At 38.8% G+C, this 11,493-nt stretch overlaps 1 protein-coding gene across 1 annotated transcript; it reads left to right on the forward strand.

Moving 5' to 3' along the window:
• The first annotated feature begins 2,108 nt into the window (after positions 1-2,108).
• LOC102291992 (solute carrier family 35 member F2) lies at positions 2,109-9,683 on the forward strand. Its single transcript, XM_005916059.3, has 9 exons — positions 2,109-2,250; positions 2,738-2,837; positions 3,238-3,410; positions 4,657-4,784; positions 5,265-5,424; positions 5,699-5,855; positions 6,999-7,051; positions 7,171-7,325; positions 8,311-9,683. The coding sequence occupies exons 2-9, from the start codon at positions 2,749-2,751 to the stop codon at positions 8,515-8,517; spliced, it is 1,122 nt and encodes a 373-aa protein (XP_005916121.1). The 5' UTR covers positions 2,109-2,250; positions 2,738-2,748; the 3' UTR covers positions 8,518-9,683.
• Positions 9,684-11,493: the final 1,810 nt, after the last annotated feature.

Consider the following 11,493-nt stretch of genomic DNA (forward strand, 5'->3'; position numbering starts at 1 on the left):
GCGATAAAACATTACTTTTTATACAAACTTCTGTGTTGTCTACAAATGTTTTATATTAATTATAGCCTACAAATGAAGCGGGAAAATAATGAGAAAACAGGAAAAATCACAGGCGAAATGTTCACCACTCTAATAAACACATTGCTGCATATACTGGAGGTATAAACTTTTGGGTTAGTGTATTTCTGTTCACCTCAAATGTATTTCAATTCCAAAATTCCAATTTGCAACAACTGCCTGGAGTTACTTTATATTACAAAGCATCCAGACCTGCACTAGCAGACACAGAAACAGTTTTTACCCACAAGCCATCAGGCTTTTGAACTGCTGACACTCTTTACACACCATTACACACTCACTATAATTACAGGGCTCTACACACTGTCACTTCAAAAAATGCCACTTAAATGCTCATTGCACAAGTTTTTGCACAACTGGTAAATGCTTTTGCACAAACTTTAAATACCAACTTGTCTTAAATACTCTAAATATTAATACTTTTTCTCTCTTGTATTATTATTATTATTATTATTATTATTATTATTATTATTACTGCTATTTTCATGTTATTTTCTTCTTAATATAACTGCACACTTTCTATATGGTCATGCAAAACTGAGGAGCATGAGCCAAAGTATTTCATTATGGGTAAATGTAGCTACACTGTTTATCTGGACATAACAATAAAACCTGAAACCTGAACTTGAACTTGAACTTTTCAGCAGCATTTGGTGACAGTGGAGTAGAAGAGCTCCCTTCCTCTCCTTTCCTTTCCCTTCCTTTGCTTTCCTTTCCTTTCCTGTCTTGCCAGAAGACATATCTTGCAGGACCTTGCTACTTGTCAATGGTCTAGTTAAACATGTCTTGCATTCACAGACTTTTCTTCTGATAACAATACCCCAAGTCTTTCAGGATAAGGGATAATGCCACGCAGCAGCGGAATGGCCAGGGGACATAGGAAGCCATGTGAAGAGTGTCTGTCTCCAGAATCCAAATTAGGATCTCCTTCCACACCAGAGGAGCCTGACAGCTGAAGACTATGCCTCCCATTCTACTTTTACAAATGCTAGGAACCACAAGTAAGCCTTCAGGCTGAGAGTAAAGTGCTCTATTGGGATAAAATGATACTATACTAAAGTACTATATATACTTTAGGGTATGATGGACCAATTCGGGGCTTTTATGTGAGGAGAAGGATTGGAGAGATTTCGCAGGCCTTTCCTCCCTACTGCTGTCGGACTCACAACAAAGACTTCAACTGATCAAACACACACATCCACACATGTGTAATAGCAATAACACTAAGTGCAATACTTTTTTCTCGCATTGTTGTATTATACTCAATTGTATATAGCATTTGTATTCTATTTTATTCCATTGTATATTGTATTTTATTTTATTCTATTCTATTGTGTACAGTATCTCATAGATATATTATTCCAGTGTTTTTTCTCTAATTTTTCTATGCAACTTTGCACTGTCCACTGCTGTAACAAAACAAATTTCCCACACGTGTGGGAACCTGTAATAAAGGTTATCTTATCTTATCTTATCTTAAAAGGGTTTTAAGAGGAAGCAAGTGAAGAGAGGCTAATACAGAAGAAATATAATCTCTGTTTCTAGCCTCTGCTAGTAGCCTACTTTTGTTGATAACTGTCACCCTGTCTGCTCGTCTGTCTGGTTATTTCCTCTTTGTTTTTTTCGGATCAGCAACTTTTTAAAAACATAAAGTGTGTGTTGCTAGACTCACATGCTGACTTCTGCAAAAAATGTGGAACATTATGTGGAACTCGGGAACAAGGCATAGAGATGCAGTGCTAGCCCATCAGAAAAATCAGAAAGGCAGATCTCCACACCGCATGCCACAAGTACGCGATCAGCAAGTAGGACTTTATAAGCATGAAAGTTTCCGTAAACAACACTGCCAAAGCATCAATGAGCAATTTGTACAAATATACTAATAACAATAATTCATCCCTAATAAAATACGTTTTGTGTTATTTTTTTCTGACTAAACTAACTGTAATTATCCTCTTTATCAGCTTCATAAGTTTGACTGCACTGTGCACACGTCACCTAGAATTCGTTGCAACCAATCAGAGCGTAAGGGGCGGTCCTACGCGAACACGAGGTTAGTCCTGTTCATCCTGGTTGAGAGGTGTTTCCGCGTGGACGAAGATTTTTTTCTTCCTGAATAAACATGAAATCATCACAGCTGGAGGATGTCACCACATAATTGAACGTCAAAATGTATGTTTTATTGATATTCATTTACATTCATTGATTAATTCGCTGTTTTGTTTGCTGTTTAGCTAATGGAGTGTAATAAATGACGCAAGGTTCACCAAACTCCATTTGAAAAGTTGAAGTTTAATATTTCTGTACTTGCTACTAATTATTTACACCTGCTTTAACGTAACTAAGTACGTATTACGAATCATTACGAGCTACACTAAAATTCGGGATATTTATTTTCTAACTAAAGCATGTAATAGTAAACCTATCAGCGTCGACGCCTCCAGTGTACACAAAGCTCGTAACGAAATATATATAACCGGTTTTAATCACTTCATGCAATGTGTTTGTACATTAACCTCAGTCCTTTGGAGATTAGGTGTCATGCTCTGCTTGGGCAGTCTGATGAAGATACTGAAAGCGAAAGACACTAATTCCCAATTATTTTTCTTCCAGCTTTTAATCTTGCTCGGTGTCCATGTCTTTATGTCTTTATGTTTAGCTCTTAGAGAGATGGAGGGGCCCGTGGAGGAGAGATTGTGTGGGAAAATGAAGATTGGCTGTGGTTTGCACAGAGACAACCTGAGAGATGTTTTCACGTGGTGAGAACAAATCTAGATGTGTAAATCTCGTTTTTAGCTACTGTATGTTGTATCAGTGACTGTAACAGGCGTAGAATCACCAGGGTTGTAAAAGAACTAGAGAACTTACATCCACATTTTTTCAAGAGTCAAATGGTTGAATGAGTTGAATGGTTGTACAGCATACATATTTAATGACTGTAAAAACAAAAATCAGGTGCACAAGTGTTTATTTATTTGGGATTTTCTCTAAACCACACAGTGTCAAGAGTGCACATACAGCTGAATATACAAATATATGCATCCACCCCTACCAATATTCGGTTAGATGTCCCTAAGCAAATTGCAAGTTGGAATATCATCATGACATTCACAACAGTGTTTTTCTTTTGATGCATGATTCGTGTTCTTCACTTACCAGGAGTCTGCTGAAGACTATACTCATGGGTCAGGTCCTGTCACTGCTGATATGTGGGACAGCAGTCAGCTGTGAGTACCTGACTCATGCCAAAGTGGAGACACCCATGCTGCAGAGCTTCCTCAACTACGCCCTCCTGCTGTTCACCTACACAACACACCTCAGCACCCGCACAGGTCAGACTGTCATGCTCTCAGGATATTTGACATTCTGGCTGCTCTCAGTGAGTCACAATAAGTAAATGTTTCTCTGTAGCATCAATCATACTGATGAACCTGCAAATTTATGGTAAAGTAAGCTGATTTAGCAGGAAAAGGAATAGTGGTGAGACCACAAGAGTGAACTTTAAAGGAGATGTACAGTATTAACCTCATTTCCAGCTCCATGCTTTTATTTTTGGAGTAGCTTTGCCTGATTCACTGTTAAAAAATAATCCTTCTCTGTCACATCAGCCCCTCATGTCCTCCTCCTTTTTGCGTACAGAGGGTTGATGTGACAGAGGAGGCGTTTAGGATAGGATGAGATGGAGGCAGATGATCCACTGTGATGACCCCTAAAGGGAGCAGCCAAAAGAAAAAAAAAAGATTTTATAAGGTACTTGGTGCCGCCTCTTAGATCATCCTCTGTCTGAAACAAGCTGTTTAAGCTCCTCCCCCTTCAACACAACTTTCTTCTGATTGTCTGCCTATCGCAAGCAGAAGGTTTGAACCACAGATGATTGTGACTTCTGTGCCTGAAAATCTATAGTATCATATTATCTGCTCTCACTGATCTCATAAAGAGCAGAAAAAACAAGCTTAAGTCTGAGCGTCTGGCTCACAGAGATCGCCTCATTATTTAAGACTTGTGTCATCCGAGCTTCCATCCTTGTAATATAGCACAAAACAAGGTAAAAGGACAATAGGCAATAAACTAAAATTCTGTGCAGAGTTCACAGAAGCTGCAGTGTTATGTGATGATTAATTGTCCTCATGTTGCTCACTATAAGCATATTAGCGGACAGAAACAAATATTAGTACTAGAGCTCTTATTCTGAAAATCCATCTTTTATCATAAACATAAACTGTTTACATATACACATTAATTAATTACAAATGGATACAAAATATTTAGCAATGGAGCAGAATCACGTTGACGTCATAATCGTATCACGTAACCACTATTTGAATGCAAATAAATGAACATTATCCAGGTTATAACACAACACAGCATCAACTCCTCTAAAAGGAAGCTTAATTTAATTCCCTTTGTTTATAATATCCTTTGAACAGTGAGTAAAATAAGATCAAAGGAGCAGAAAATAGCACAAAGGAGTTAATGATTCACAGTTTGTTCAGATCACCAAATGTATGTGTAAAGCAGTGTTTAGATGTTTAAAGGGTCTTATGGACCATTTGAATTCAGTCTGATGTGTTTGTTCAGGTGACAGGAACATCCTACAGATTTTAAAAACCAACTGGTGGAAGTATTTGGGGATGGCTATAGCAGACGTTGAGGCGAACTACGCAGTAGTGAAGGCGTACCAGTTTACCACGCTGACAAGTATACAGGTAACAAAAGAGTGTCGTCAGTAAAGACTCTTCTCCTGACTTTGCTTTGAACACATGTATAGTTTGGTTAACCAAAAGACTTCACTGGGCAGCAGGGGGCGAGCCTGATGCTGCTCTCCTGATGAGCTTATTGTCTTAGCTGCTAGTTTGAAGTCTTGTTGAAATAAGTACAATGTTTATTTTGTATGTAATGATACTCTATAGACTCAAAGAAGGACATAAAACAGGCTAAGCTGCTACTATGTGAACGTATGGTGTTTCTCACTTTCTCAGTAAAATTCTCCCACCTTGGTGTAAAAAAAACCTCTGGGTTTACAGCCAAACTTGACTATTTTTTAGTCAAGTTTGGCTGACTTCACATGGTAGGAGGTTATACTAAAGAGGTCTGTTTGTGAGGAACAAGCTGGCTTGCATGAAGTGCAACATGTCTTTTGCCCTCCCCCTCATGTGAACACCTGTTTGTCACTGTGTGTGTTTCAGCTGCTGGACTGCTTTGTGATCCCGGTGCTGATGTTACTTTCTTGGTTTTTCCTGAAGACTCGATATCGGGTGATCCACTTTGTAGCTGTAGCAGTGTGTTTGTTGGGGGTGGGGGCCATGGTAGGAGCTGACATTCTGGCTGGAAGAGACCAGGGATCCAGTAAGAACATTTTCCTCAGTCAAAGTTGTCAGACTTTTTTGTTTATCCTCTTGATGCATGAAGGCATTCAGACAGCCAGTATCCTCATCTGACTAAAAACAAACAAACAGGCAAAAATACATTTATCACTGTAAAAGATTCGTAATGCAGTCAGTGTAGGTTCATATTAAATAATTCCTCAGTGTCTGAGAGGCAGATGTTGGTATGAATTGAACTGAATTAAATTGGAATTGTGCCTGTGTCTTATACTAACTGCCGCTTTCTCTCTGTGCAGCCAGTGATGTACTGTTGGGCGATGGGTTGGTCCTGCTCAGTGCCGTCCTCTACGCCATATCCAACATGTGCCAGGAGCACACAGTGAAGAACTTGAGCAGAGTTGAATTCCTGGGCATGATGGGCCTGTTTGGGACTCTCATCAGCGGTGTACAACTGTAAGATATTGTGTTTTTCTGCACCACTGACACAGCAGGTAGTTTTGTTCTGTACTGCTGTTACAGAGTAATGACTATTGTTGAGCCACTATTAATGTGCTAATACACATTTAGTGTGTCAGATAATATACATCACAGCTCTCTGCCAGCCCACATTGTTAATAGATGAACCAGATGTGTCTTAAACCTGAATTCCTTTTAACAGCCAGCAGGGGGCGATAGCTGTGTTTCAAAATCCTTTGGGTCTTTCCTCAGATCTTAGACAAGCAAAGGACCTGACCTTCACAAACACTTTGATTATTTTTGGACTGGGTCGCTCATTTAAAACATTAAATCCATTTTATGAATTTAAGTCATTCCAAGAGTCAGGAATGAGAATTACCCACAGTTTGCTTATTTGCTAGCAATTTGTGTTTTAAAATTTTAATCTGGTTTCAGAACAATAAGAAGGCGAGAGCAAAAACACATAGATGAGACCATGATAGACACTATAGAAGATGTTAACAAGAATAGTTGGAAAATGGAAAATTTTGAGATTATGATTGTGATTTTTAGCATCTTTTTTTCTTATACTTTCTATGAATTTCAGTGATATCTGTGTGAGAAGACCTTGCTTGTTGAGCTTTATTTAAATTTAGGTTGTGGGTATATGTATGAATATGGAGGATTTGAGGATGACCAAGGCTAGCACCAGTGTTAACGTGAATAAAACAAATTAATAAAACAAACAAAGAAACAGGAAAAATGTGGGTTTTTGGTGGTTTTAGTCAGTCGATAGGTGGTTGCTAGGTAACACAATGATGTCACAATATACTACACATACTGAAGATTTTGTGGATATATATTAAGTGTTTTGAAAGTTAAACAGAAATCAAAACCATCCTCTTCTTAATACATGAAGCTACAAACAGGTCATTTTAGGCCGCTGGTAAGTGGTTGCTAGGCAACATGATGATATGATATCTTACATATAAGGACTTCAGGAGCCAGTTTTGGTTGCTCAACCTTTACTCATGTATAATGAGTTCAAATGCAAACAAATATTTTTTTAATGATGTAATACCTAATAGTACCTAATTGTGATGCAATACCCTTTATTAATGATGTTCCCTCATCATTTTAACTTGTTGCTTATTGTTGCAGAGTTGTGCTGGAAACACGTGCAGTAGGAGAAATCAAGTGGGACGTTCACATCTGTGAGTTCACTTTCTGTACTGTCATATTAAACTGCAACATAATCACATTTATAGAAGCGTCTCTGATTTTAATATCACTCCACTGCCTCTCACTCAAATCTGTTTATTGTGTTCTGCAGCCATGCTGTTTGTAGTCTACACCTTGTGCATGTACGCTTTATACAGCTTCATGCCTGTAGTGGTGAAGATGACGAGCGCCACAGCAGTGAACCTCTCTCTGCTCACCGCTGACCTCTTCAGCCTCTTCTGTGGCCTCTTTCTCTTCATGTACAAGGTGAGTTTGTGATGTCTGTATGTATGCATGTCAGTCCTTAATGAGAGAAATGAGCGATAGCTCTGCCTTGTCTCAGGAAAATGCAAATGATTTAATTGGTTAGTTAAAAGATTTATTTTGTGCTGAACCAGTTGGTTTCTACTAGAGCATGAAAAACAAGATGACAGGCACATGACCAGTGAGAAAATTTGTCATTTTGAGAAATATTTAGAAAATCAAATAGGTATATTGTTCAGTAAAATAAATGCTAGGAGTGTATTTAAATAAGGGGGTAATGATTTCCTGTATCTGACCTTGTGGCAGTAAGTCTGAGGCTGACGTTCGAGAAACTGTTCAAGCAGCATGCCCAGTAAATGATGCAGAGGATGGTCAAGATCCCTGTATCATCCATTATGCATCAGCAAACCCTGTCATCCGCATAGCTCCTTAAGGATTCGATACGTTACACAGGGTAGTAGAAGTGTGATCAGCTGATGAAGATTTTCTGTAAGATTTATTCTAAAGTTGACTTGACAAGACTTGCAAAAAAGAAGGCATTTCAACTTGCATAAAAAACAATAAACAGCAAAAATTGACTTTTTCACATGACAATAGGCTGCCAGTCAACCCGGGGAGGGTTAATGGATATGTGAAGGTTGGCTAGGATTTGACAGAAGAAGAATTTTGTGTTCTTGTTACTGTTGCTTGGTTTTTAAATGGTTTTTTTTCTTTTGGAAAGTTTTGACCTCCTAGAACTGTTTTTAGTTCAGAACAATGCAGAAACGGTCTGAAAAAGAAGTTAAAACCCAACCACAAAGTACACAAGGTAGATCACAGTTGTTTAACTGTAGCAGGTGGATTACAACAGGAGAGGACGTACACCTGAAATACTACACTGCCCACAACAACTCCATTTGATTAATGACAGTGGAGGTATAAGCAAAAAAGGCCTCACACATGAACAAAATCCTCTAGCGTTAATCTGTGTCCCTGTTGTGTGTCTCAGTTTTCAGCCCTGTACATCGTCTCATTTGTCGTCATCACCGTGGGTTTTATCATGTTCAACGCTGTCCCAACATACTCAGTTTTACCCGAAGAGCCTACTGAAGCATCTGATGACCCCGAGGCTCAAAGCTCCTCAGACCAGCTGCTGCTGTCTGCAGACAATGACACTCAGAGAACCGAGACACTCACAGCCAACGATACACCATGACTGAAGAATGACATCTTTTTTTTCCTACTGTAGGTCAGTGGATAAAGGCCAGTTTTACTCTTTTTACTTCAATATTGTTACAGAAGTTGAGCTTTTATGCACTAAGCCAGAGACTACCTGTGTGTGCTCAGTTCAAAATAGATGAAGAGAGATTGAGAGGTCAAAAAACCGTGTGGCTCCACTCTCTTCTTGCCAAACTTCCTGTCTGCAGCAGACTATCAGAATAAAAGTATACATTTTAAGCACAAGAAATCAGACTGCATCTAGGGTCCTACAGTTGTATTGCCACATTTTCATTAATGCTGTAGCATTTTTATAGAATATTGCCTGTTGCTTCCCTTGAAGTTGTCAGAGTTTTACAAAAAGGACCTATTGTGTCTATTTTCAGTTCCATGTTTTTATTCTTTAGCTTGGTGTGATCCACAGTTCAGAATCATCCTTTTTTTAAATCTTATTGTGGGCGTTAGCACAATGCTGTATAAATGAAATTGGATTAAACTGAATAGCACAGCCCTTCACTTCATCCACTGTCTAAAACAAAGTGTTTAGGCTCCTCCCCATTTAAGCCAATTTTCTTCTGATTGGCTGCCCCTCAGAAACAAAGTTCTAACAACTGGTAGGCGGAGCTTCTGTATTCAGAGTCTTTGTAGTGTACCTGGGATCACCATGTTAGGAGTACCTCCTCTGATAAACAGAGCCTTAATTTAGACTTTAGTTATTTTTAATTTGAGCATATTAACAGAATATCATCACAGACAAAAGGAAAGCATAATAGGTCCCCTGTAAGATTTATTTTTGCGGTTTTCTCCTTTATTTAATAAACAGAGAAAAGGGGTTAAAGAGGGTGGGTCAGTTGACGTCAACTTTCACTCCCCCTGCTGTTTATTGTTTGATTATTGATTTTTGTTTGTTTTCTTTTTTGTTTTATAAAATGTCACCATATTTCATGTTTTGTTTTTGTTGTTTCTTCACCTCTACAGTCTACAGTTTTACATTCCTCTGAGTTACATGGCTGCATGCAGACAAATGACTTAGCTCATTTAGTTGTCTCCTCTGGTGCTGTTACAGTTTTTATACTCATGTCATTTGGCAATCTACAAACTGCATCATGGCTTTCTTGCACCCAGAGTTTTACTTTTTTACTATTAAAATATTTTTTGAAATTTTCTTTGTTCTTGTCTTTTCTCGGTTACTTTACTTTAAAATGATTTTACAGAAATGAAAACATGTAAGTCTATCTCAGTCCTGCATTAGACAAATGATGTGTGGATATTCTATCTCTTGATTATGCACTCACTGCCCTCTTGTTTAGGTATATTTGTTCCCATCTGCGGAAGTATCCAATCAGCCAAGCACATGACAGCAACTCAACCCATTTAGGGATGTAGACAGGGTCAGGACAACCAAGTTCAAACCCAGCATCAGAGTAGGGAAGAAGGGTGATTTAAGGGATGTTAAACACCACATGGTTGCTGGTCTCTCGTGGGCTGATCTGAGTATTTCAGGAAATGCTGATCTCCTGAGATTTGTTTTCCACACAACCAGCAAAAGGTTTACAGAGTCCAAAAAACAAATATTAAGTGAGTGGAACCTTAGTGGGAGAAAATGCCCCACTGATATCAGATATCTGCTTCCAGATGATAAGAACAGTTACTCAAATAACCTCTTGTTACAACCAAGGTATACAGAAGAGCAAAGCACATCAGACCTTGAAGCAGGTGGGGTACAGCAGTAGAAGACAGCACTGTGCCACTGGAGGCTGGAGTTCATATAGGCTCACAAAAATGGGAGAATAGAAGACTGGTAGGGTCAGAATTCAGTCATCAAATCTCAATTGATAAAGTACTGTACCTTTGGGATGTGGTGGAACAGGAGATTTGCATCAGGGATGTGCAGCCAAAATATTTTCAGCAATTATGTGATGCTAATCATGTTAATATGACCCAAAGTCTTTAAGGAATGTTTCTGCCTTGAATTCTGAAAGCAAAGGGCAGTTCAGTTGGGTTCTAGCAAAGTGCACCTAATAAAGTGGCTGGTGAATGTAATTTAACAAGAATGTGTGTGTGTGAAATATGATGTGGAAATATGACACGTGCTATAATTTTGCACATGATATAGGAAAGTTGATCTGGTTATGTATTCAGTTTAACCAGAACAAGAGTCCTTAACTATGTCATGACCTTAATTAGTAAACAGTAACATGGAAGCATACTGATCAGGCATAACATTATGACCACTGACAGGTGACGTGAACAGCACTGATTATCTTGTCACCATTGCACCTATATGTGGATGTTACTTTGACATGTACCTCCTACCTAAGCATTGTTCCAGACCACGTACACCTCTTCACGGAACCTGCACTCCCTGATGGCTGTGGCCTCTTTCAGGAGGATAATGCACCCTGCCACAAAGTGAAATGGTTCAGGAATAGTTTGAAGGCAACGGCAGTATCCAGTTTGAGGTGTTGACTTGGCCTCCAAATTCCCCAGATCAAAATCCAATAAGGGATAGAAGTCCAACCCATGGAAGCCCCACCTCACAACTTACAGGACGTAAAGAAGACTTAGCAACACGAAACCCAAATGATATTGTACTGTGGTGGTTCTCAGTCCAAGACAAATACAGATGTAAAGATACAGAGCACAGCAAACAATCAAAAATATTTTGGTGTGTATGTATTCTATTTGAATAAAAACAGCAAATGTATTGAGATGTTATTGTTAATTAATTTATTAGAAAAAAGTACATAATTAAAAAAAACTTGTTTATCTATAATTTAGCTTTTTCCTGTTTTGCTCATCACTGGTTATAGCATGAGATGGTACCTGCAGCAGGAGATAGGCTGTCACACAAGGAGACAAAAGGGCTGCAGAAGGACATCAACTATCAATCAATCTGCTGCTTTGTGCAAGGAGGAAGAAGGGTAGCACTGCTGGAGCCCTACAAAATGACTTCCAGTGATATGCTCATGTG

The sequence above is a fragment of the Haplochromis burtoni genome, unplaced genomic scaffold (assembly GCF_018398535.1).
Source record: "Haplochromis burtoni strain Fernald_Lab_line unplaced genomic scaffold, NCSU_Asbu1 Contig_17, whole genome shotgun sequence".
Lineage (NCBI taxonomy): Eukaryota > Metazoa > Chordata > Actinopteri > Cichliformes > Cichlidae > Haplochromis > Haplochromis burtoni.

Excerpts from the sequence above, each read along its gene's own strand:
- LOC102291992 (XM_005916059.3), top strand. The coding sequence starts at position 2,749 with ATGGAGGGGCCCGTGGAGGAGAGATTGTGTGGGAAAATGAAGATTGGC. Across the intron at positions 3,411-4,656 it reads ACACCTCAGCACCCGCACAG|GTGACAGGAACATCCTACAG; the intron begins GTCAGACTGTCA and ends GTGTTTGTTCAG. Across the intron at positions 5,425-5,698 it reads TGGAAGAGACCAGGGATCCA|CCAGTGATGTACTGTTGGGC; the intron begins GTAAGAACATTT and ends CTCTCTGTGCAG.